At 34.8% G+C, this 27354-nt stretch overlaps 1 protein-coding gene across 1 annotated transcript in view; it reads right to left on the reverse strand.

Annotated features, from left to right (window-relative positions):
* BRD10 (bromodomain containing 10) overlaps positions 1-27354 on the reverse strand; it is a 48944-nt gene that overhangs the window by 15547 nt on the left and 6043 nt on the right. Inside the window, exons 3-6 of the mRNA XM_021531693.3 lie at positions 25415-26844; positions 19273-19349; positions 14218-14307; positions 2373-2488 (exon numbers count right to left, since the gene is read on the reverse strand). Of these exons, the coding sequence (XP_021387368.2) occupies positions 2373-2488; positions 14218-14307; positions 19273-19349; positions 25415-26844 (1713 nt within the window). The remainder of the gene's footprint in view (positions 1-2372; positions 2489-14217; positions 14308-19272; positions 19350-25414; positions 26845-27354) is intronic.

Raw genomic sequence — 27354 nt, forward strand, 5'->3', positions numbered from 1 at the left:
AGTCCTGCCTGACAAATTCAGCATTCTAGGATGGACTGACTGCATCAATAGAGAAGAGAATGGATGCAGCTGTCCTTTACCTGAATTTCTCTACAGCCTTTGACATGGTCCCCCCACAAGATCCTTGTCTCTTAAATTGGACTTGATAAGCAGACTGTTAGGTGGATAAGAAATTGGTTGGATGGTGGCATCCAGACAATAGTGGTGAATGGCACAGAATCCTGATGGACGTCAGTGACAAGTGGTCTCCCTCAGGGGTCCATATTCACACCAAAGTTATTTAATATAATCACTAGTGACATAGATAGAAGGATTTGAGGGGTCTCTCAGCAAGTTTGCAGATGACACCAAGCTGAGTGATATAGCTGACATACCTAGAGGATGGGATGCCATCCAGAGGGACCTGGGCAAGCTTGAAAAATGGGTCCATGGGAAAATCTCATGTGTTTTAACAAGGCCAAGTGAAAGGTGCTGCACCTGGTTTGGGGAAATCCCCAGTCCCAGTACAGGCTGGGGATAAAGAGATCAGAGCAGCCCTGCTGAGGACTTGGGGGTGCTGGGCAGTGAGAGGCTGGACCTGACCCAGCCATGGGCACTCACAGCCCATAGAGCCACACGTGTCCTGGGCTGCATCCAGAGCAGGGTGGGCAGCAGGGCCAGGGAGGGGATTCTGCTCCTCTGCTCTGCTCTGCTGAGACCCCACCTGCAGTGCTGCATCAGCTCTGGGGTCCCAGCACAGGAAGGACATGGAACTGTTGCAGTGAGCCCAGAGGAGGCCACCAAGATGACAGAGGGATGGAGCACCTCTCCTGTGCAGAAAGACTGAGAGAGAGATTCGTCAGTCTGGAAAAGAGGCAGCTTTGGGGACACTGAATTGCAGCCTTCCAGTACATGAAGGGAGCCTTCAAAAAAGCAAGGGAGAGAGACTTGTTCAAGAACTCATAGTGAGAAGACAAGAGGCAATGGCTTCAGATTGAAAGAGAATAGGTTTCGACTAGAACTTGGGAAGAAATTCTGAAGTGCAACCATGCGAGGCACTGGAACAGGTTGTCCAGAAAAATTGTTGAAGCCCCATCCCTGGAAGGCCAGATTAGTTGGGGTTTTGAGGAACCTGTTTTACAAAAGGTGCCCCTGCCCAGGGGGATTGGAACTGGATCATCTTTAAGGTCCCTTCTAATTCAAACCATTTGATGATTCTGTGATTTGACAGACAATAATACTGAGCACCAAACATTCCACAAAAGAACTTACAAAAAGGGTAAAATCTTGAACTTCACATACTGAACTAAATTCTTCCTGACAGTAATACTATTTGCCATGTCTCCAGAAGGATTCTAAATTGTGAAAGACAGGAAGAAATTAACAGCTAAGTTCAATGAACAGGAATGAGAAGAGAAAGGAATAGAAAAAACCCAAAATTGTGCTTGGGTCCATTATTGAAAATATTCAACAATATCCCAAATTTCCAAATAAGAATTTTAATTCACAAAATGAACTACTGAGGAACCAATTTAATATCTTTGGTGTTATGTTTATGTGTTTTTTTAAATATAACACCTTTTACATTTCCAGCATTAGGTCTGTACTACAAAACAGTGTACCTTGCTTCCTTCACACTCAACATTTAAGAATCCTTTTTTCCTATCCTTTGTCACAGAGTTCAAGCCTCTAATAATTTCTTGCTTTTTAATGGTCTACATGGCAAAACTAAGGTACAATTATAGCAACAGCTGTACGGTTAAGAGGCAAGAATGGCACTGAGCTTCAAGACAGTAACTAATCTCTCCGTTATTTATAATCAGAGTAGTACCTTCACTGTTACTAATACTTGCACTTTACTAGATTTAGACCTGTTACTACTTCATTCATATTCCTCTGACATACTGCTTTCCAGATGCATTTCTAATTTACTGCATTACGAAGACCTCAAAACAATGCATCAAGAATTGCTCTGTGGAGAATTCATTATCATTAATTTAGGCAGGTTTACATAGTAAGAAGTCAGAGTATTCTAAGAAGTCCTGATATAGCTCTTTAGAGAAAGGTTTTCAGCATTTCTTAACCAAATAAGCAGAAATACAAATCCTAGCTGTCTTGCAATATACTATTGATCAGCATGCTTAAGGATTCTAGAGTGTTTCAGAGGAAAAAAACACCACCGGATTAAGCTCCAATTTTTTTGGAGACAGTAACTCTGGAATATAAGATACTTCTTCCAACTAAAATATTACCAGCACCTCACTCCTCTCCTCAAACTATATTAATTTTACTTTTTTAAGAAGCCAACTTATTGATCAGTATTTAAAAGGTGAATTTGGTTCTGTTTCTCATCCCATGCACCACTGTTGAAAAAAAAAAGAGCAGGTAATTACCTGTTTCTTTGAAAAGCTTTAATTAGCTTTGGTTCCCATGGTAATAGTTCATTAAGCAGTCGTAACAATGTACCATGCAATTCCTTTACTGCTTGCTTCCGGTGGAACCATCTTCCCTGAAAACATAAATTCAATTTATTTATCATTACATTAGACCTAAATCTTGTTAGATTGTACTAGTACTACAATAATCCTGGTACATGGATACAGCATATGAGGAAAACAACTGGAAGAAAATATTAGAAACTTCCAGAGTTATATCTACCTAGGACAATATTACTTTTATTTTAATACTACAGAGGGATAATGTCCTAGTTGGAAAAGTAATACTGCAAGGAAGCTTTCTTTTTACAGGTCAAAATTAAAATTGAAACAGGATTCTACAAATACACCATGTGCTTAAAATTATTTAAATGAGTAACTAACATGGGTAGTAATCCATTCAGTTCAGGGAAATCAACCACATCTACACTTTTCTGAGTTAAAATTTTTACAGAAAATTGCACCATTATCTCATTTAAGAGAAGTGATATAAATTATAACATTATTATTTGCAAAAGAAACCTTACTACAATTTTCAAGGATAAAAATACCAACATTTTTCTGTTACATTTTATTTAAAGTTCTAGAAAAAAGATTTTTTTTTAAAGAGGAATTTAGCAAATTCATCTTTTATGAAGCAACAGACTATGCAGCAAAGACCAATTTTCCAACATAAAATCCTTTACGCTTTTAATTCAAACATATAATTCAAAGTTTTATTTTAAAAACTGATATATGTAATCTTATATTCATGTTTTCATAAATCTAGAAGGTCTGAATAAGAGAACACATTGGGAAATGACAACCATGTTGGCCATGGTGCTGCAGAACACACCCTTTAACACTCACACTACCCCTTTGTAAATATTTCTTCCCAAAACTTTATTCTGTAATTTACTGCATAAAAGGCTGAAAATTGTTATAAAAGAGATGTGGCATAGTACTTCTGCCACTCTATCAACTCTGTGCATTTTACGTAAATGAAGATTTTAGCTCTTGACTGGTCAGAGAAGATGTAAAACACTAAAGAGATTATGGTTCTGCAAGAAAAAAAAGTAAGACTCAAGAATTTACTTATTTCGTATACATATTTAGCTTTTGATAGTGCACATATCCTTCACAACTTCCTGTGGTCTAGCACACCACTAAAGGTAAGACAGGAAAATCTGGATAAAGCTTGTCACAGCTGCCTTTCATCAGTCTACAGTTTCTCTCTACACATTTCAGCAGATCTCTCCAATATACAGCAAGATCACTCAGCTTGTTTGAAGACCAGGTATCTATATTTTTATGGATAATCATTTACACGTTACATAACAAAACAGTTACCTTCATTCTTCAATTAAAATTACAAAAGCAAAGAATTAAGTGGGATCATTCAGTGTTGAACACACAAACAAGCCAGTAAACTGTATTGTAATTTCCTTCACTTGTGGCCAGTCATATGCATAAAACATATCACTAATCACTACAACAAAGAACAGATACTTGTGTGTACTGTAGTCTACCAGGGCATTTGGTATCATCTCTTCAAGTCAGCAGTCAACACAATTAATTGTTAACATACAAAAGAATATTACATGCACAGGTTTATTTCTCTTGTAAGGTAAACATTTTGCAGCCTGTTTTAAAATAATGTATTTATATACTACAGAGCAGTAGTGCATTGTCTCAAAGCAAAATTAAACAGCAAAAATAAACAATGCTACTACTATTGTGAAATAGAATGCTGTACATGCAGTTAACATAGCAAAGAAAATGTTTGAAAATGTCATTTTAAAAATACATGAAAAATCACTGCAAAGTAAAAACCCCAATAAATTATTAATTTCTGAGCCTAATTTGTCTTTAATAAGGCTAAGATCTTGGCTTATGTAGGAAAAAAAGAGTATTTATGAGAAAGGTAAGTGTCAGCTGACCACTGAATAAATTTGAAGCAGCAGCTGTTAGACAGCCAGCATATGTACAATGTTTAGTCAAGAAGAGATTTCAAGACTTTACTGACCTCATTAATACCTCACAGAAAAATAAATACATTACTTTTCTCTCTGCTTACAAAAACAAACAAAAAAAGTTAGCCAATCCCTGCCCCCTAATTCTACAGGATTAGCAGCTCTAGATGGAAACCTGTCTCTAGTAGTGTCCCCAAGGGCTCAGTACTGGCCCAGTATTGTTTAACTTGTTTGTCAGTGACTCGAATGAAGGGGCAGATGCCTCCCTAGTGAGTTCACCAATGACACAAAGCTGGAGCAGTGGCAAATATCCCAGAGAGCTGTGCAACCCTTCAAAATTACCTCAACAGGATGGAGAAACAGGCAAAGAGGATCCATACTTCCAAATAATTTCAATGAAAATTTTATAGCAACATAATCTAAAAAAACATACATTAATTATTTCCTTTTGACCCAATTACTTATTTTTCTTAGTGGGGTTTTAGAATTGACAATAAACCAGTTAATGGAAGCCCAAAAAAATTTTAGCCATGAGAAGAATCTTTTTTCCTCAGAAGGAGTCAGGACAGAACAGGATAGGCAAAAAAGGCTGGAATAAAAAATCCTTCTCTTAAATTATTGTGGCTTAGCTGATTTTCTGTGCAAACACATAAATGCTATAAGTTATTATTCCTTAAATATTAAACAGTAAAAAGAGACATTAAAAACATTTCTATAATCTTAAGATCCATCACAACAAAATTTAGCATTTCTTTTCATATGCAATCTGTGACAAAATCCTGTGTTTGTCTTTTATTCAGATGAGGGAAAGGCAAATCAATATTTGATAAAGCTATGACTTAACTACCTATTATATAGCTGCCCACTAATTTCTATAGATAATACACTTGTTCTCAGAAATATCTGTGTTGTAAATTCTCAAAAATACCAAACTATATATTATAAGAGATCAGTTAAAAACTGAGGCTTAGGAGGTTCAGGCTGGACTCCAAAGGTATGTTCAACAGAAACATACATCACTTGTTCCCTGGGAAAAGAGGCCAACCCCCACCTGGCTACACACTCCTTTCGGGCAGCTGTGGTCTCTCCTGAGCCTCCTTTTCTTCAGGCTCAACACCCTCAGCTCCCTCAGCTGCTTCTTACAAGATTTACGTTTCAGACACTTCATCAGCTCCATTGCCCTTCTCTGGTCTCACTTCAGCACCAAAATGTCTTTCTTGTAGTGACAGGCCCAGAACTCAGCACAAGGTGTGAAGTGTGCCATTGTCCCTCTTGGCCACCTGGGCACTGCTGGCTCATGCTCAGCTGCTGTCACCAGCACCCCCAGGGCCTTTTCCTGTGGGCAGCTCTGCAGCCACTCTGCCCCAGCCTGTGGCACTGCCTGGGGCTGCTGTGACCCAGGGGCAGGACCAGCACTGGCCTTGTTGTACCTCACACCACTGGCCTTGGCCATGATCCAGCCTGTGCAGATCCCTCTGCAGAGCCTTCCTGGCCTCCAGCAGATCAGCACTCCCACCCAGCTTGGTGCTGTCTGTGATCTGACTGAGGGTGCCCTTGATGCCCTTGTCCTGATCACTGAGAATGATATGAAACAGAATTTAACTACCATCTTGTTCCAATTAGTGACAAATAAGACACAATTTTTTTCTGGAAACACAATATAAGATATTAACACAGGAAAATAACAGAGGGGAAAAAAGAACTAGACAGAGAAGCATAAAATGTGACTTTAGGCTATGTCAAGTTACAAGTAAATTTCAAAAATGCAAACACAATAAAAATACATTTTACAAATGGGCTGAATGTTTCCATTTAAATGCAGAGAGACATTCAACACATTCAACTGAAAACTTACCTTTTAAAATAAGGTTTCTGACATCCAGAGCAGCCAGGAAATGCTAACTCCACTCTCTGTGATCGATGCCCCAACATACACTATTCTGGCATACTTATCATGGAACCCCAAAGCAGACTGGAGCCAGGATATTGAGACATGGGGTAAGGACCGAACTTTTTATGAGTTTTTGTTTTGCTTTTAAATAAACACACACACACAACACCACAATATTATGCAGTTTTATAAGATTGTCTGTAATCTTTACATTATATCCCAGGGACATAAAGTAAAGAAAATTAATAATCTTATAAAACCATGCAATATTGTTGAAAAGGGGTGGTGGTGGAGAGGAAAACTTACCCTTAATAGGCCTGCTCCATTCTGCTGCGGGGTTCTGTGGTATGTGTGACATCACCAGTCTAGTGTTTTCTAGTGATGTCACACAGAGAGGGAGTTGGTGATCTCCAGCTGCTTTGGACAACAGATACCTAAAGAAAAGAGATCAGTAACTTTTTCAAATCATATATGGATTATTGTTGAATGTTCTTAATAACTAATTTATGGGCCAAATACTACAATTTCAGGCACTTCTAGTTTTGACTGAATAAGAATGCATTGCAAGATCATGTATGCACACCTATGTAAACTCATCTATCATTGAAAGTGTTTTAATTTTGAAAATGCTTAGAGTTATCTTCTACAGTAAGTTCTCGAGAGTCAGTATCTTGCATTTCACTTTCAGCAACAGCATTCTGAACATTATAAATATATATCAACAGCTAACCTCTGATAATCTTTGAAGACTGGGATTAAGCAGAGTCAGGAAGAATGACTTGTAGTAAACTATAAAACAAAGTCGCTTATGACATCTCTTAATGAATTTTATCTTTGAGCATTTACCAGCAACCAATGAGAACTCCTGACTCTAGCATGCACTTCCATGACCTATATATCTGATCACACCAAGTTATATCCTAAAATGATCTCATACTCTCTTTGTTCTACTATAAGCAAATAAAGTAAAACAAACAAAAAACAACACCAAAGAAAAGTGCAATACTTTTCTTACTATCAAGACTGTTTTTGTCTCCTGATTTAGTTCATTACTATGAAATGGTTTTCATTCAGATATTTAGCCATGTTCTAATTTTCTGTAGGCAAAATTACTACACAATCATCACAGTGTTGATCAATATACCACATTTTTTAGAAAAAAATATAAATACATACATAAATACATAAACCACAAAAACACAAGAGAAAGTTTATTATCAGCATGAGCTTAACAGTGAAATTATCCAGCACTGAATTGTCATGTTTTACTCCTCCATTAGAAGAACTTCTAAGTTATCAACTAACTTACAGCTCTAGAACTTACAAAGGAAATAGTGTATGTAGTATCTTCAACTGTTTACAAAACATCTAAGATTTTTAAGTTTTACTTAACTCCCTCTCATATATCTGAGTATTTTTCTCTTCTTAACTCTGGATATACAAGCGTTTCTGTATTCTTCAGATGAGTGTCTTAAAAGCAGCTGTTTGCTAGTACTGTGTGCTGACATGAATACCTTGAATTATTTCTTCAAAACAATACACTAACTGACCAATATCAAAAGCATTGTGAAATCTTCTGAATAGTAGTATTTATGTGACAAAAATGTATGAGTACACATTCATTTCTGATGCAGAACTCACACTTTCACATTTGGAACTGTAGAAAGGTATATGGCAAAAATGGTTTAAAGAAAGCTTCTCCAATAAAATACATTTATTAGAGGTTTAGTCAGTCACACATGGAAAGGCATCAAAGACCAAGAGAAAACAGTTGTGAAAAAAATAGACAATAAAGACAGAAAACTGGAGAAGCTAAGAAAAACTGTGACTGGGAAAAAAATTGAATGCTAGTGATATAAGCCCAAGTTAAAAATATCAGAGAAGACAATCAAATATTGTGGAGAAGATTTCAAAAATTGAAGCCTAAAATTGGCCTTGCCTTATTCATTTATATTATACAACTAAGTACTACAAATCCTCCACATCTTCAATCTATCCTCAGAAGTACAAGAAGCTGCATGGATGTAAATGTGTAAACATCTGTCTCAAAATTCAGCATTTTGGACTCAGAGTTTTCAAGAGATGCAGGCAAGACATAGAGAAGCAATAACAGTATTTGGAAGTGACTAAAGTACAAATCAGGTGTTCAGGATAAGGATGTAAAAAGAGTATGTAAGATATGTAACAGATGAAGATATATACTAACAGAGAAACTAAGTTCAAATTAAAACAAAATGTTTCAGCTGCAAGACTTGAAGTGTATCTATTAATACCCTTGAACCCAAGTATTTATTGGTTTCTCTTTTATTGTAGCTCACTTTAACCTGCAGTTTAAACCTGCAAATGGGTGTGTATACACAGATTTCTCAGATTATAGTATTTATTGTCTGTGTGTACATCTATGTAAATACAGTAATACTAACGAAAACAAGTGTAACTGAAAACCCTTTACATGCAAAAGTCCCAAACATGGCATATATTTCACTGGGGAGGGAGGAAGTGGTCAGGAGAAGAGAACGCAGGAATGGGGAGAAGTCAACCTCTGAATAAAAACGGAATAAGATTTAACCCAATAATAAAAATGTATCTCTAGGCTGCAAACGAGAAGACACAGGAGGTTTTTCCACTTAACTGCTTGCAAAGTTGAGGTCTGAATTACTAAAGTGTCATTAAGAACACTAAACTATTTGTGATAATTACATGAGTTTCTACTGAAGGGAAGTTCTTCAGAAGTCCATTTAGATTCTTGTCTAAACACAGTTTCCCTGCCAAGTATTTCCCAACCCATTTATTTCTTATTTCCTCACTGAACATAGAGAGAGTATTTTATAAACTTTTAAAATGAACCATTTTGCATTATTTTTTTCATGTATTAACATATTTTAAAAATAAAATGTAGAAACAAAACAAAAACCTCAGAAAGCAGTCTTCTAGCTTAGGTACTTAGATCTCATGAATAAATTTAACAGCAGCTTATTTGGAGTCTCATAAAAAAAAAAGACAAGGGAAGTATGTTCCACCCTGGATCAATATATTCCTTTGAATGGACCCACAAATTAATTTGTCTGAAGTTTTAACTATTTCTGATCTAAACCAGTAGGTTTTTTCACTTTAAATTTTCAGGTATACTCTGAAATATATATTTCTGCAGGTGACTTAATGCTGCCCAACACCTCAGTTTCCTTTCAAACCTTTTGACTCCCCTGCTAGAACAAATATCCATTTCCAAAGACAGACAAAGGCTTTCAAACCCCTGAGAGCATCTCATTTTAAGCTCCAGGAACAATAGTAGAACATAAGACCTTTTAAAGGGAGGATTTTGCTTTTTTAGCTATTAAGTCAAGAACATCAGGGTGTTATAGACCTCTGCAAACAATAAAGCCTTTTCTCCAAACCACAATTAGTTGTTACCTTGGCTGGGGTCCTTTGACTAAGTAATTCTCTGTCCCTTAACCTTTGTCTGACTTTTCTCTCTCTCTAGAGACGATGCACTCTCCCCTTCTCAGGAAGGTACTGCCCATTATTCATTTTAACCTTCTCAGCTAAACTGTGGGAATCCTGGGCTCCAGTCTCCCTTCTTGCCCCCTACACGCTATGCATTTATCCATCAGGCTTAGAGTGCATGATTCAAATCTAACAGTGCGACCAAAATAAAGTCTTGCATATCAGTAAACAAGAAATCTTTCCATGTTCATGTTAAAAACTCCATTAATTTTACTGAAAATTCAGCTAGCATCTTCTTATAAGCAAGCACCTGCAGTCCTGTCACTTTCATACTACACAATGTCCAGTAGGGTTTGAAAAAATAATAATAATAAAAAACTGCTGCTATGATATGCAACAGTTAAGTACATACAACTGACCAACTAAGCAGCTTAATTAACAGTTTCACGCACACAAAAAAAATCCTTCATATCACATGAGAGGCAGATTATCTGAAAGGTAGTAAGAAGATTTCCATTCACACTGCAAGTCCCACTGATCTGACCAGACAGAGAAGTCCTAGGGAAAAGTGGGTTCCAAAATGCCAGAGACTCATAGTTGTTATCCTGTATACTGATCCGACAGAATGCATTACTTTACTGCCTCTTCTCATAAAAGAAATTTTCTATATTAGATTGAAGTCTTTATGAGATCTTAAATATACTAGCAAAATGCTTCCCTATCATGTGTGTTTGTAAAAATTTTTTCAGCAATACCACTGCAGGTGTGGAATTAAGCTACTTTGCATATCTTGGTCGATCTGCTAGTTATAGAAAATTTCTAGGAGCTCACATTCAACAAATGGCCATGAATATTATATATGCAGTCTATATTCTCATAAAACAAACAAGAGCTAAAAATTCAATAAAACATCAATAGAATTTTTAGCCAGTATGTTCTTCTACTTTACTGACAGCTTGTAATTTTACCCACACCTTATCTATATAAGTATTAGCACCAAAAGAGACCTAATTTCTACCAGAAATTAATTTTCATTGCTGTAAATTCTGGGCTTTTTCTATTGATTCAACCTTTACTACAGTTTTTAAAATTAAAGGATGCAGCTTCACATGTCCTAAGCAATATACATGAGCTAGAAGACTGAATAAGTCTTCTAATAGTTCAGACATTACTTAAGGTATCAGCCTTTCACTAGGCAGTGCACAAACCATTAAATTTTAATTCCTTTAAGTCCCCTTTCTGCACTTTTCACATTCTTATTTCCTTATATTTATATTTCCTTCCTTTATTTCCTAATGTTTAAGTCAGGTACAATAGCAAATCCAACTGATTTCTCTCTCTCTGGATATGTAATATGTGGTAAGGAGAGGAATTGTTCAGGAGATGAAGGAACAGACTTTTTGAGCACCCTTGTAATAATACAACTTCAAAATCAGTCCCATTTTCTTTTGCCTGCAGATGGACATTTCTGTTCTTACAATGACCACTTAACCTGTAGCAGAATAGAAGCACAGGTATTTGTGCAACTCCATGATAAACTGCATTAGAAAACTGGTCTGGCTTACAAAGAATTCACCAGCAGAAATAAGTAGTTGGGCTTATCACACTCTAACTCTAACCATGCAACAAAATTCTGCTAGCCTCTTGCATGGGATGGCCCAGAAAACAGAAGCTTCCAGAAACACAAGGAGTAGGAACTATTTATTTGGCAGCAGTTTTGGCTAATGCAGTTGAAAGCATATGTGAAATTGCAGCATTGCTTCAGAACTGTGTCTGGAGGTCAAGTACAGAGTTGAACTCTTCAAAATTAAAGAACTTAGGTAAAATTTAACTTTCCACTCTAAACAGACACAGCAAACTAGCACTGAGCAAATCTCATAATAGGTGTAACAAAATCTCCATGAATCAAGAAAAAGCACGAGGCTTTTTCAAAGTAAAAATACTACCTATAGCTAATTCAAATGACAATATAGGTATAAAAGTAGAGAACCAAACTGTTTTAATCAACCAAACAGTGAAAATACTTTCCAACAGGTTTACTATTTCATTGTTGTAAAAGAAACTTGTAGAAATGCCCAAGCTTAAAATTATCCATCACTTCCTATTACACAACCCTATTCTAATTTTATTTTAACTTGCCGAACAAAAATCTGTCATGTGATTTATTATCTCAAGTTGATGTTGTGAAAAGTATCATATACAGCCAGTCCAACTACCTACAAAAAATGAGGGAAAACAGTGTAGGTTTACTCATACTAAAAAGGCCCTGTAGTTCAGCTCTTTCATTATAGTCTCCATTACTTCTGAATGTTCTGAAGAATGAACTCCTTTTACATACTCTAGAATGGTCTTCAATGTAACAAAAGGGAGGTTACAACTAAGAAAAGGTTATACTTGAGTCTCAATTTAAAGTTAAATAAGCTGTACTTCTAAAATATGTTTGCATTTAACACAACAGTAAAGCTTGCCTTGCAGGTTTTTCTCAGTAGCATGTGTTAGCAACTACTACAACTGAAATTACCAAGAAGGTTAGTTGTGAAGAAGAAAGATTCCTACAGCTTCACTCAGGTCATTATTGGAAAAAAAAATCAATAAGAAATTACCATGAAGTAGTAAGAATATCATCATCTTTCACTTAAAACAAGAAAGAAGTCAATGAACAGCATGTAAGTGCGATCATTAAAATAAACTTTCACATTATGTCAAATTTCCATTATCAAATTACAAAATTGTTTTATTTAGAATATGCACTTCAAAAAATGGGACAAACTCAATTCTGGATGCTTCTGATACTGCCACTATCATTGGTCAGAGCTGAAGAATGAAAGTCTGCATTTTCTCCAGTTTTTCAAACATCAAACATAATGACACATGGTATTAGACTTCAAAAATGAAATCTTAATTACTTTCCTTACAAAGCTAAACTTCATTTTAACAAGTTCAATTTTATAACTATTCACCTAATTTAATACTTTCCTATTTGAATTTTTAAAAGGTAAATATAACACTTCCCAGGTAAATATTTTTTCCAAAACCATTTTCTCATTTTACTGTTTCCTTATAACCACTTCTTCAGCAATTAACCCTTTTTCTTTACATAAAATTTCTAACAACACAATTGTTTAGAGACACAGAGTCATTATTTGCTAGGTCTATAAAGACACAACAAAAGATTGTCCTTACCTAACTACTGAATGCTGAATTAATTGTATCTTGATTCCCCTGTACTTAACTGTTTGGGTTTTTTGAGACGGTGCAATTAGAACTAAACATATTATTCCTGCTTAAGTCATGCAACTTACTTAGATAATGACATCATCAGATTTAAGTTTACAGTGCAATTATGACATATTCAGCATTTGTCTACCCTTGAAGAAGTAATGTTTCTGCAGTTTTACTAGTAGACTGAAAGTGTCACCTACAATAAGATTACTAATACGCTGCAGCAGATCAATATACTCTATATGCTATTTTTGGGGTTTTAGCCTATTGCTGACATAGCCTTTCTGACAACCTCTTGGCATTCTTGTGATAAAACCAGTTTTCAATTTAGCTACAACAAAATAATTTCAAGATTAGGCTAGTATTACTCCTTTGCCTACATTAACAATTATGCTAAGTTCACTGATAGTTGTCTTTCAGAATCCTAACTTATTTGTCTCTCTTCTACCACAGCCCTCTCCCCTACTTAAATAACTTAAGAATATATTAATTCCTCATGAGACTATAAACTTTCAATTGAACTAAAACCAGCCTGATTTCTAACAGAAAAATCAACACTTCTAACTATGTCTTTTTCATAGAAATGCCACCATAGAAGTGCCTACCGAAGGTTCAGCAACAGAAGTACAATGAAAAAAGTAGTAAGAGTTCTGTAGAGAGCTGTTTCAATGAGTACTATTCATGTATTTCAACCCATCTACCATTTTAGTAAGAATCACTGCCTTCTACAAAAGGCATGCTGGATTCTTGTCCGTTATTCCTGAGTCGCACAGACCCAGTGATCCAGTTTATATTGGTGAAATTTGTATCTCAATCTGATATCAAAAGCCAGATATGCTTTCTGGTACAAATTCCTTCAATAAATATTAAACAAAGTAAGTTTTAATAACACATGCAAAAAAGAGAAATTCAGAATTCTAGCTCACTAGAAATTTTGATCAACACTGCATAGGCAGATAAGAGAATTCTATCCTGTAATTATTTGCTGGTAAGAACTTGTTCTCAGGGCAAAACAGTCACATGTTTAATGGAGATGAACTATTCATTCTAAGATATTACCACTATCTATATTTTCTTTTGGCATGGAGAATTGCAAACACAGGTACTGAATTCATTTATCATAAAAACATTGAGAACAGAGCATTACACACAGGAAAGATTACAGTCTCCAGGTATCAACCTTAATAAATTTCATGCAGTTATTGACATGCATAAAAAATTCAGTCGACAGGCATCAGCAAATAACTGACACTGTTTCATATCAATACAAGAGAAAGCTTTTCATGTCACATACCGATTTCTTTTTAATGTCCTCCAGATCTTTGAGTTCATTCTCAATCTTTGTGATTAATTCCCTGAGTTCATCAAGATTAGTGCAAATAAGCTAAAAAAACAAATGAACACAAACACTTGGTGATGTGGGACTTGGAAATTGTACAGTGAAATTAATTAAAATTAAAAGCACATTAATACTTAGTGCCACCATTTGATTTGTGTTTTCTTATAGTATTTTTAAACATTTAAAAAACCCAAATAAAAATCAGGACTTGTTGAGAAAAGGAAAATCTAAGTAGAAAATACTACTGTTCTTCAGACATAAACCATATCTCTACCTGTAAGATTTTGTTTCAAAATGCAGGTATTTTCTTAAAACTTCTGTGAATGACAACTACCAAATTTGTCACAAGTGCAGTGATGACTTAGAACAGCTTTGAGTACCAAAAAATTCCCTGGCAAAACAAGTATACTAGCTTTGTAGTATGCTGTGTTTATAACATATTACACTCAGTACAACTTTTCTTGAACATAACTTTACCTGGATATATTCAAAAGGAATCTGGATCTGGTGATGTGGTTTAGTGGTTTCGGGGTTAACAGGGGTAGTGCTGGGTGGACGACTGGACTGGATGATCTTGAAGGTCTCTCCCAACCTTGATGATTCTACAGCTACCTAGTCATCTACCAAATCTTACCTACTTAATGTGTGTTTTGAAAAAGTATTGTATTCTTCTAATTCTTGTCTTTAGAAATCAGCTTTTTATATTTTTTCAGAAAATTGATGCTATTTTCTTGAAAAAATTGTCAAACAAAGGTGATCTGTATATTTTGTCTTACCATCATGTAAGGCAAGTTAAGACTTAAAAACCTAAAAATTATTAAGAGGTTAAATTCTTTTGGATTATGTTATATGAAGATTTGCTTGTTCTGAACACCCTTAGGTGGACATGTTTTCCTTTTTACTGAAAACATGTAGCAATAATTTAAGAAAATGAAATTTTAAAATCCCATACAAAACACACCCTCACAAAAATGTTTTTATCCAACAACTGCTAAGCATTTTTCCCAAATCAGTAGTTTATAACAACAAATTTTTACTTCAAATTCAAGCGCAGTTTTAGATTTTCTGCAAATTCGTATTAGAAGAAGCACTTTTGCTAGTCATCTATCAGAACACTGAATTAACACTTTTAGCAAAGTAAATTTCAGGAAACTCTAGTGCACATGTGCCATTATTTTCATAACATTGTGTACAGTTGAATCATTGAGGAAACGGAGTGACTCGTATAACAGTTTACCGTTTTCATATTTATCAAGTTTAGAACAACAAATTAATATGGAAACTGCCAGTGTCTAGCCACAGACAGTGTATGCAAAATTTACTTGTGAAAGATATCTCTCTTAACCCAGGAAACAGAATGGGTAGTAACTCTATGGGTAATTAGGTTCAAAATGCATGTCCTGCACTTAAAGGAGTCCCAGATACCTAAAATATAAACTGAAGCCAAATACTGTCTGTGTCTGACCTGTGAAGAAATCTATGACACTATATTATTAAGCAAAAAAAGTACATCACAAAGTCCTTGACAAAAGTCAATGAAGGCATGAATTAAAGGTTTTCCCTACACAACTATAATCTATTTTTTGACTATACACCTGACAATTCAGTTACTAAATTCTATTGTTGCTTTTTATTTTCTCCTGAGACCAATTCAAACTACATCAATGTGAAAAACAATGCCAATAAATGAAGTTTAATTGCCTTGGGGCTGGAGGTGACAGGAAAGAGTAATCAAATCTCTAATTGGCAATTTTCATCAGATGAGATGTACATTTGAGGGTCATAACTGTGTGTCAATTGCCTACTGATAAAATAAGGAAGGTAACAGCAGCTGACCTTGGAGGATTTACAGTCAAAATTAGTTTAGTGTTTTAAATACTCCAATACTGAACTGAAAAGCACTATCAAAAGGGCTAAAGAAAAAACTTTGATTTTTTTCATTCACAGTATGATTTGAGATGAGAAAATAAAGATGCACACTGACTGGGAAAAAGCTAATTCTCTCATATGGTTAGCATTTCCTATCTTAGAGAATGAAGCTAGTGTTTTGAAGGAAGAATGAAAAGAACAGTGATGAAAATAACGAAGTGTTGTGTACTTCATATATTTTGATATGAACTCTAGATGCTATTTCTCCCAATGATATTCTTATTTATACTTCAGTGTTCTTTGCTTATGGCTGGTAACTCATAGAACTTAGTGATTCAATTTTCTGCAAATGACATTGCCTCCTAACTTGCTTTGTATGTTTTAATGGATAAGTTAATATGAAGGCAAAAAAAAGGGATTAATGTTACAATCTAATAATTTTGTCACACTTTGATAGCTTGCTGGTAGTTTCACATATGGTTTCTGAAGAAGATGTCTTCTAATCACCTATCATGAAGAAAATAATCTCAAGTGAAAAAAAAATTTCTATTTTGAATTATCAGACAGAATGAGAGATTAATTCCTACTCTCTAGAACACTACATGGTGGCTTAAAGATTCAGCCTGTAAATGTTTACATTAATATAATATCATTAGTTGTGTAAATGTTAACTGCAACAAAAACACCATCACATCTGGCACAGTACTTAACTACATAGAGACTTATTTTTCATAAGCAATAAGCATCCTGTTTTTCAATTGTATACCAATTGTATTCCAATTAAAGTGGAAGCTTCAGACATTCAGTAAAATTTCAAATTCAGTGTTCAACTTTGATGTTATGATGCAACCTCAGATCTCAGTAATCTCTCAAAGATCCTCATTGACTCCTAGGACTTCAAGGAAAAAAGACAAAAGAATCTGCCCTGAACTTTTTAAGGCAAGACAGGGGACTCAAGCTCCATTCCAACTTGGGACTCTCTTGTAATCAATTTATAAATGAACTCTTCTGTGTCTTAGAACCTAGTGTATTCCCCAGATCATTGATGCTCTTTCCTTGCCCCCTTAACTTCAGACAAAGTTTTTGTAGAATCTTAACTCACTTCAACAGGGTCTCATGCTTTATTTCAAGTTATTTGTGTAATGACTGTTAATTATAATTGTATTTCCTATGAAGCTGCTCTTTTATCACTGACATCTACTTGTGGGAAATGTCCATATAGCCCCCTCTTGAGATATGCATTTAATATAAACCACAGATGATATAATTTAAATTGTTAAAGACACACTGAAACAGAGCATGCATGCTCCTTTTCTCCTTAATTACCATACATGTAGATCTATGCAGCTATGTATCAATGTACATGAGGCAAAAGGAGAAAAGGCTAAGTGAAGCACTGGCTACCAAACTTAAATGTACTCTGTAATGTTAGATTAAGTAGCACTATTACCTTCTCAATTTCTGCTAATAATTGATTTTTATTTGTGTCACTTCACATATTAAAAAATTTATCAGTACTAATTAATTAGGCTTTAAAGACAAGAGGTGATTTTCAGAAGATCTACACTTAAGTACAAAACCTAATCTTATAAACTAAAGTGCCTTCTCGCTGGGCACTTTTACATTTGTGGACTGCAGGCACATGAAACATATTATACTTCCTAATTTATTAACTTTCACTCCAAAAGAACTGACGTATAGACATGAATAGCAATATTCTTATGGTTATGCCCTCCCATCATATCTCACAGGGCCTGTAAGCTCTAAACTGTTTTACCAAATATTTTTTAAATATACAATTTCATAAAATTTGGCCATTTGTGTATGTGTGGAAGAGTATATTGAAGCATAAATTACTAGACTCCCAAAAGTCTTAGTATTATTCCAAATATAAAAGGTTTAATATTTGCAAATTCTTCTAACAGCCATACCTCTTGGAAGAGACAGGTTAAGTTGCTGGAGAACTCCCTAATAAGTTTAAACTGCTCAATAATAATCAGTTTGAGCCTCACCTAAAACAGTTATGAGTCCTAGCTTTGATCAAAAGAGTCAGAAGTATTTTGCACATTTTAATATAAGGTTTTACAGAAGGTAAGTATACACTTAGATATACTTAAGTTTTATCTACTAAAGCTAAAAGGTTGGGTTAAGTTTTAGATAGACTACTTAACTGCAGATGTTTAATCATATAAGAATTATTTCTAAACTAACTGTATATATCCATGGCATGCAGATAATGTGCTTGGAAAAAAAAAAACTAGACATGTGCCTATTTTCTGGAGCTATTAGAAAACATTTTAGCCACCAACATGACAATATAGATAAAATCAGTGTACATTTAAATATCACTCATCTCTCAATATTGACTGTTACTAACCAATTTTAACACAAAAAATTCTACTAGCTCCATCTGAAACACATGATCACGATGGAATGAACTGATTCAGGGTGAGGGTCTTAAAAACAGTGAACCTACTGGCCAAACTCACAGATTGCCTTCTGAAAGAAAGAAAAAAAAAAAAAAAAAAAAAAAAGGAAAACTTCAAACTTCAATCCAACAATCCAAGCAGCCTTTCATACATAGACTGCAATTTAGAATTGAAGTACTGTAATACTTCTACTACAGAACCATAAAACCATACTGTGTAATTAACACTCTTGTTGCTTTCTATAGCCTAAGAGGTCCTAGAGGCCTAGAAATCACATGCTGATAAGGAGTAGCAGCTGCAAGCAGGGTGAGCACAGCTGCCTATAAAGTTTTTGCAAGTCCTTCAGTTAACCAAGACAAATTTCAATTCAAGAACCACATTCTCACACTTCATATAAAATTTTAACCCAAACAGTTATGTGTACCATAAAAATGTCTTTAACAAGTCCTAGGTTTTACAGGTTTTATACGGTAACATATATATCTGCCATCATAAACCATACTGAAAATAGTGTGCAAGCTGCACATCATAAAAATGGTAAAATATTTTCTATCACGAGAAGGTGAAACGTACTTCCAAAAATATCAGTTTAAGCCTTTAAAATTAGAAGATGCTTCAGTGGGTATTTCCAAGGTCTCTATCAGAACCTAAAGGACTTATTTCATAGACATTCAAATTTCAAGTGCTTAAAACAGAAATTAAAGTAATTTACCTGAAATTCTGGTATGGTAGACTTTCTGACACTTTTCCTCTTCTTTGTGATTGCTTTTTTAGATAACGATTTTTTTCCTTGTAAGATTAAAAGAGAAAAGCTTCATAATGCTGTTCACTGTACTTTATTAATAAAATCAAATTACATACAGACTTGTAAGTTAAACTGCAACTAAGAGACAGTTTTCAGTAAGTCATGTAAACATGATGAATCAGAACAAATATTCATAGATGCCTATGTATCTATTTTTCCAGTTTATTACACTGTGAGTTTCCTGAACATCTTACCTGACTCTGAAATAAACACACTTGTGGGACAAGGCACAGGGCTTGAAGAATCTAGATCTGAAACTCCACATAAAATCAAACTATATTAAAACCAATAAAGCAACCTAGAAATTACCCATACCAAACATATTTAAAAATTTAAAGAGCGCTCAACTACTAAAAATAAATACTTATATATTTCACATTAGAGAGCAAGTGATAAAGCAGAGAAGTTTATTTACTAGAACAATAACTCAAACATTCGGACAACGGGCAAAAATGAACACATTTTTGTTATATGCTTTATGAATACGGCTGCATGCTACTACTGAAAACAATGCTGTTCATTGAAAGAACTGAAGTAGATGCTTAGAAGCTTTCTTGACAAAATTATTCAAAAATATGTCTGGTCATATGGTGGCACCTTACTTTAGCCCTTTTAAAAAATATTATCTGGAAATAAAATGACAAAAAAATAAGGCAGCTAGATTGTCTTGCTTCTTGACAAAAAGGAAAATTTTAATAAGTTTCTAATAGAATTTTCATTTTACTTTAATACTTTCAACATATTTTTCAACAAGTATTTACTTGACTATTTTTAGCATCCAGCGCTATATGATGTATGAGCAGTGTAATTCAAAAAGTAACAGTTAAACAGAAATATTCTTTCTCTTTTCCCCCAACATATCCTTATGAAAAGAAGGAAAAAGTTTAGAAATAATTATAAATCATTAGAAACCCAAATAAAATAAACACTTCTTTCTTCATATAATTTCTCTCTTTCATCTGAAAAGCATGATGCATGATAAAGAGTTACAGACAGACCAAGAATTAAAAGAACCCATCTAAAAGCACAAGAAAATGAGCTTTACTCATTAGTTAAAAATAGAGTCTGACACATCACAAAGCACATCTGTTGACATATATGTACCAAAAGTCTTACAGAATTGCTGGTAACTGTTGTGAGCTAAGCACACATCTTTATAGAGCAATGTCACATTCTTTGTTGCATTTTTTGAATACCAGATGTCCTAAGGTGTAGGTAGTTTTTGACATCATGTATTAAAAATGAAAAAAACCCCTACAGATACTCATACCATGGGACGGAATTAATATATACAGCAAACTGCTTATGGCAAATTCATCTTCTACCTCAGTAACACCCTTTTAAATACAAAATTGATATTAGAAATAAGTTGTAGTGGTAGTATTAATAATTTCTACCTCTTAAAAAAGCTTGTACCTGGTTTTCCAAAAATAATTTCTCAGCTTTAAACAATGGTAACACAAACCAAATCTTTCACAATTGGCAGTTATCTACAATTCATATGTATTACACAGGTGAAATAAATTTTTAGTAAGGACATAAAAATCCAGTTTCATAACCCAGAGGTGTGATGGTTCTGTGCATAACCCCCCAGCACCCAGACTTGCAAATTTGTAATAAACTTAAGTATATTTTCTATGTCATTGGTTACAAACACTCAGCTATTAATGCTGTCTTGGGATAACAAAACCACTAGTGAAAGGCAGTTTTTCAAATCACTCCACTGAGGTCTTTTAGAGATCTTTTGTCCAAAATCCTGGATGAAGAAACTATCTCAAAGGCTTGTATTAATTCCTGAGCAGATGGAGTAATGTTTCTGACAGTAATTAGATCACTTTTTGAAATATGGTGCACTGTGTCTTTCAGAGCGTACTCAATATACAAATAAAGTTAATTACTGACTAAAAGCAATCCATAAGAAAAACCTTAGAACCTTAGTATAACCTCATTAAACCTTAGTTTAATATTTATAAATGAAGAATCTCATATACATAATCTGCTTAGTTCACCTACTCAATTTAACACAGCCTACTTCCTGTCCACATTTAAAGATATTCCAGTAACAATTTACTGTGCCATAATCAGTAATTATGTCTCCACACAGTCTTTTCCAAAAGGCTCCATATCTCAGTTTGGTTTCAGTTTAGAGTGGAAGAGACTATGAGGCATCTTACCCGCAACAGCAGTTCATAGGAAGTCAACATTTTATTAACCAAGAACCACTCAGCCAGCTCTGTGAAAATTCTTAGACATTAAACTTACATTCAGTGGGTCCTGGGGAAATCTGACTACCATAGGTTTTCCTTTCCAGCTGAAACAAATTCTACAGACACTGTCAGTGAATAGCAATCAATTATGTAACTGAACACTAATTAGGAGCATCCAAAAACCTCATTAGGGAGATTAGATACAACTAAAACATAAGCCATCTCAAGTTTGTCTTGCCATCTAAGGGTGAAGAAGGGAAAACGAAGAGATAATTCAGATCTCTTCTAGTACTATTTTTGGCATAAAAATGAGACTAATAAAATATGAAACCCCACAAATGTTCTTGAAACTTGTAAATTACTTCAGCAAGAACAATACAACCCATTTATAACTTCTTCTACATTGGAATCAATGTGATTTGACAACAGAAACATTTTTACAGATCTAGTAAAACTTTTTATTATGAACTCTGGTATATGAGTTCTTGTGGCTTCTTGAAGAACAAAAGCAATGTCAATTCATGCTTCAAATTATAACATGACAACTAAGTGCAATTTGAAATAAAATCTTATTTTAATAATTACTTTTTATAAAACTGCAACCTTTTTCTTGGATATGGAGCAGAGTCTCATTATCCCAGATAGGGAAACAGATGTTTTTAATATCAAACACTAACTCAGTAGTATTTGTCATGGTAGAATACAGTTAAATTAGCCCTGTCTAACTGCAAGAATTTCTGGTTTTTTCACTAAATTCTAGCAGCAACTGCAGGGTTCTCAAAATGAATAACAGGCCCTGTTATCTTTCCATTAACAAATTTGTAAGACACACTTTGTGTCTTTCAAAGATTTGGCAACTACTGTACATATCCTTTTTTTTTTTAACATCCTACTCTTCTATCTTGCTCACAACAGCTCTTCTTTCACAAAATATAACATGATACAGTATGGAAAATGAAGCATTATTATAGAGTTTATTGGCACAGCACACACTTTTATATAGACAAATGAGCTAAGTCAGTCTGAAGAAGTGCATTAATATTGCTGATTAACAGAATAATGTCCAAAACCCTATAAAACCTGAGTGGTTTCTGAAGACAGTGGCACTGAAGCTTAATGCATGGAGTACATTGTTACTTGCTGGAATACCTCACACTTAATGTTTTCAACAGGATCAATAGGTTGTTCCTTTATCTACAGGCTAGACAACGCAACGAAGTTTTTACAATATCAAAAAGTCTTCTGAAGTCTTCTGAAGATTAAATTCCTAAGAACAGTAAACCAGGCACTCCAAAATTGCTGCCAGGCTGTTGAATTAATTTTCTCATATCCAAGCAATGCTTGCCTTCATACACAAAATGTAATGGCACTCTAAAAAATAAAATATATAGTAAAATGCACTTCAAGCAGGTTGACAACCACGAATTTTCCAAAGTGTGAGTATATAGTACAGAATTTACATCCAAGGTTCTTCTAAAATCATGTGCTGTATTGGTGTTTTCTACATCAACTGGAATAAAAAGAGATTCAATTTACATTTACTACTACCTCTGCATCAAGCACGTCACAGTTATTTCAAGCAGCCTCTGGTCCCTTCTATTTTTCAATCTTACAGATGTTTCTGAATTTCATCCAATCTCTGTTTCAAACATACAGGTGTAGGATTCTCATGCTCTTGCACTGTGCCTTGCACTGTAACTTATCTAACTCCAGTAAGAAAATAACATTTAAAAATTAATGCATAGCATGCAGTCATTTACAGAACTGCTCTGACTGTCTTCCCATTACATTCAGTATTTCCATTACATTCAGTACTACTTTGTTAATAATTCTGACACAGAACGCTGCCACAATAATAACCACCACCTTGTTTCAAAGACATAAGATTCAGTAAAGTGGTCACACCTTTTCATAAACTGTAAGAAAACTCTTGTCACTATAGTAAAGGTCATAACATAGCTGTATTCTCCAGTAAGTTCTGCTCACAATATTTCTGTGAAGTTTTCAGATGGAAAAACTGCATGGCCAGTCTATATTCACTATGGGTACCACTGCCACAGCAAGTCAGGAATGCGCAAATCATCTCAATAGAAAGACAAACTGTGACTCAGTTACGTTTAGCTGTCTAAGAGAATCAATAGCAGGAAAAGTAGAATTTTGTTGAAAAGAAATGAGAGGTACTCACTTTTACATTCCTGATGTTCTTTTCTACTTACTGTACTTTTAAAGGATGTTGTAAAGAGTTATTATGACGAGGATCAGATTTAAATTAGATGTCTTTGGGGACTCAGAACAAGTTCACTAAATCACTTTTTCTGCTCTACATTTTAAGAGAATCCCTAAACAGATTTAATTTTAGACAATCATTAAGAAATACTACTTAGCCTTAAACATTAGGAAACATTACAAAAAAACAAGTTATTTGGACAAATTGAACCCAATCCTATCTATTTCAGCCTAGCAGCTACAGAACTAATGGAGGTTTAGCAACCATAGGAATAAAAGCTCTTTCTTGCAATGCTGTAATGTTATTGCAAAATTTTCTCCAGCAATGTCAAATGAAGAAGTAGTCAGAATAAGATGGGAAATGCATCAACATATAAAGGACAACACATCTCCAAATTAGAGCCCTTGCTTGCCATTTGGGTTGTTACCCAATTTGCTTGGTTTTAAGAAGACTGAAAACAATGACACACTTGGACAGCTAAGTCACAAAGGCAAATGTAAAATACATTCATTTCCCTGAATACTGCATATATGAACTTCAACTGCAACTCTTGAAACTTCTGTTTAGATTTGAGCAGTGAAATATCCTGGAAGGAAGAATTTGTGATTTAAATAGTAAGACAGTTCTTTGGCTGTTATGTGCAAATATTTAGGATCTAAATATTACTTGTTCTCTTAGCTTTAAAATTTGATTTCTAGTTACATGCACTGCCAGCAGACCCTGGCTAGCATCTTAACCTTTAGAAGACATTTTTTTGTCACTCAGATTCTTGGTTTTGGCTTTCTGCTTTTCAGATGAAATCCAGTATTTATGTGTCAGTCTACACTGTTCTGAAAAGTAGCCTGTCCGTCATCAAAAATAATGTTGGAAAGAATTCACTAAAATCTAGCACAGGATTCAAAAGGATTGAGCTTTTACGTTGCTTCACATTACATCAAAAATACTACAGCTACCTGAGCAATTTGAACTTACTTAAGGTTTTTACAACTTTACTCTTTGCAGATACCTTTGAAATTTTCCAGTGAGTTAACCAAAATCTGGGTTGTGTATCACTTACCTGAAACACTTAACCAGATGCTGCCCAATTCTGTAATAAAAATGTCATCAGCATAAATTCTGATGCCTATGCATCCTGATTGCTGGACTCAGGCCCACAGTCAAAAAACACAGTACTGTTTGGTGACCTGAGATTGCACAGTTTCACTATGAATGACTTTAGATTCATCATCTCATGTAATTACTCTGTGTTTCTTCATAATTTGGATAAGATAATATTACCAGAAAATGGAGAAACATTTCCACAATTGCTGAGATTCCATAAAATGCCTTCAAGTGACACTCTGATCCTAACCAGTCAGTTACATTTATTCTCCTGAATATTTTTTGCAATAAATTAACTCTTGGAATTAATTATGTTCTCTAAGGATACATTCTGCAAATGAATCATGGTTTGATCAACCAATATTTTACATGCTTGTGTTATTGGGTAGGTAACTTTGACCCTAAAGCTCCGAATTGCCTAATGCAATAAGACTCTCCTTTTCACAATATAAAATGTAGACTTATCAATTAAGAAAACAACTAATTTTTACTGTAAGTAAAAATGCCAACTTACCAGACTTGTGCTTCTTATGTTTTGCTTTCTTTTTAATTAAAAACAACTTGCTCTGGATCTCAGATTTATAAGATTTGAAAGGATGAAGATGAATCTCACGCTTTCTTTGCAAGTCATCAAGTTTTCTCTGTAGATTTTCATTTAGAATATCCTTCAACTTCTTTTTTTTCTTTTTCTTCTTTTTTGCGAGCATCTTATTTAGTTTCTTACTATTTTGCAGTAAGGTCTCTAGCGCTGTTTCTTCAGCAGATTCATGATAATTTCTGCCTTGGTTTTCATTGTAAGTGCCATTGACATGCATTTGGCAAGTTTTCACTGTGTTATCCTTGAATGGACTCAGCTCAGATCTTACTCTAGCCATTTCAGTGCAACCTTGTCCATTCTCCACATCTGTTATTTCTTTTGAACTAGGGTGACTACCTATATCCACAATCTCTCCTGAAGTAATCAAATTCCTCAAGTTCTCTTTATAACAACCAGTTTTTTTGATGTCACAAACTCTTGAGGCTTTTATTTCACAGTCAACCTTCATTTCCTCTGTAGTGACTCTAAAGCTACCTAAACGTGTTCTTTTCTCTGGACAGATAACAATGTCCATACATCTCTCTCCTTCTGTCTTGGAATGACACATCAGTTCTCTCCCAGCAGAACTGACCTCCCCATTGCTTTTGCTTCCATAGTCATGTTTTACTCTTTCCAGCTTAATACGTGGTACTTTTTTAACTCTGATGGGAAGAGATGGGAATTCAGGAGCCTGAAAAGGTTTTTGTTTGTAAATTCGAACATCTGCACCACAGAACTGTGGAAAGTGAACATACGCATTTTCCAAGCAGTCATAACCAAGAATTACTTCTCTGCATTCATGGATAGGCTGACCTAGCACTGCATCCTGAACATCCTTCTGTGTTTCATATACAAAGTCACAGAGACCTTTTAGCAGCCATACTTTCTGATAGAAAGGTAGCTCATGAAATGGTTTTTCCTCCAAGGGATTAACTTCTCCGAGAACTTTGAAAAACTGGGGACACAATCCAAGCTTTTCTGCAGCACCATTAGGATTGTCGGTCTGCCCCACAACAGTATACCAGTGTTGCACTTTCTTTCTGAGTGCTGCTTCCCAAGTCCTGTAGGAAAATGTAGGCCTACGATGTAATGTAGGTCTGCGATGCGGAGGACTTAACAAAGAAGTCATTATTTTAGATAAAAAAACATTACACTGAGGCATCAGAAGACAGCGTTCCAATTCATAGAATACTATTTCAGGTAAATTTAAAATCTGTTGTGCCAAGCAAAGAAAATGACCAATAGCTGGAATCTCCCACATTGTCTCCATCCTTGTAGGTGCCGCTTGAGCTAAAAGTGATTTTTCCCATTCTTCTATTTCTTTCTGACTAGCTTCTTCTGCTTCTTTTCTTTCTTGATCTCTCTGCCTATTAAAAGAAATTTCATGAAAATTCAGATAGCAGGTGAACAAAAAGAAATGAGAGGAAAAAACAGAACTACAGTATGGCAAATGTACTTATCTCGAAATTAAAGAGAGAATAGTAAAACTGAAGTTTTACTTCAGTTTGTCTTACTATGCAGTGCAGAACAAATCAACCAAAATGGGAAATAATTGTCATTCTTTTTTATCACCACTAGTTTAAAAAAAGGGAAAAAGATAAGAAAAAAGCCTGGCATGTATCAATAGTTTGAGTTGTTTAGACTTTCAGGTATTAAAAAATATTTACTTCCTTCCTCAATCCCTTTTAATCGTGATTAAATATTTCCAACAAACCAGCCATATAAAAATTTCTGAAACAAATTCCAGGTAAATCTTGTTTTGAAATGGTTGCCATGTGGCTCACGTTACCTCCCTTGTACCTCCCCTCCTCATCCCACAAGAATACATGCCTAATTGCCAAGTGCTTCATTTACACACATAACAGCCATTTTCCCTC

Source organism: Lonchura striata, chromosome Z (genome assembly GCF_046129695.1).
Source record: "Lonchura striata isolate bLonStr1 chromosome Z, bLonStr1.mat, whole genome shotgun sequence".
Taxonomy (NCBI): Eukaryota; Metazoa; Chordata; class Aves; order Passeriformes; family Estrildidae; genus Lonchura; species Lonchura striata.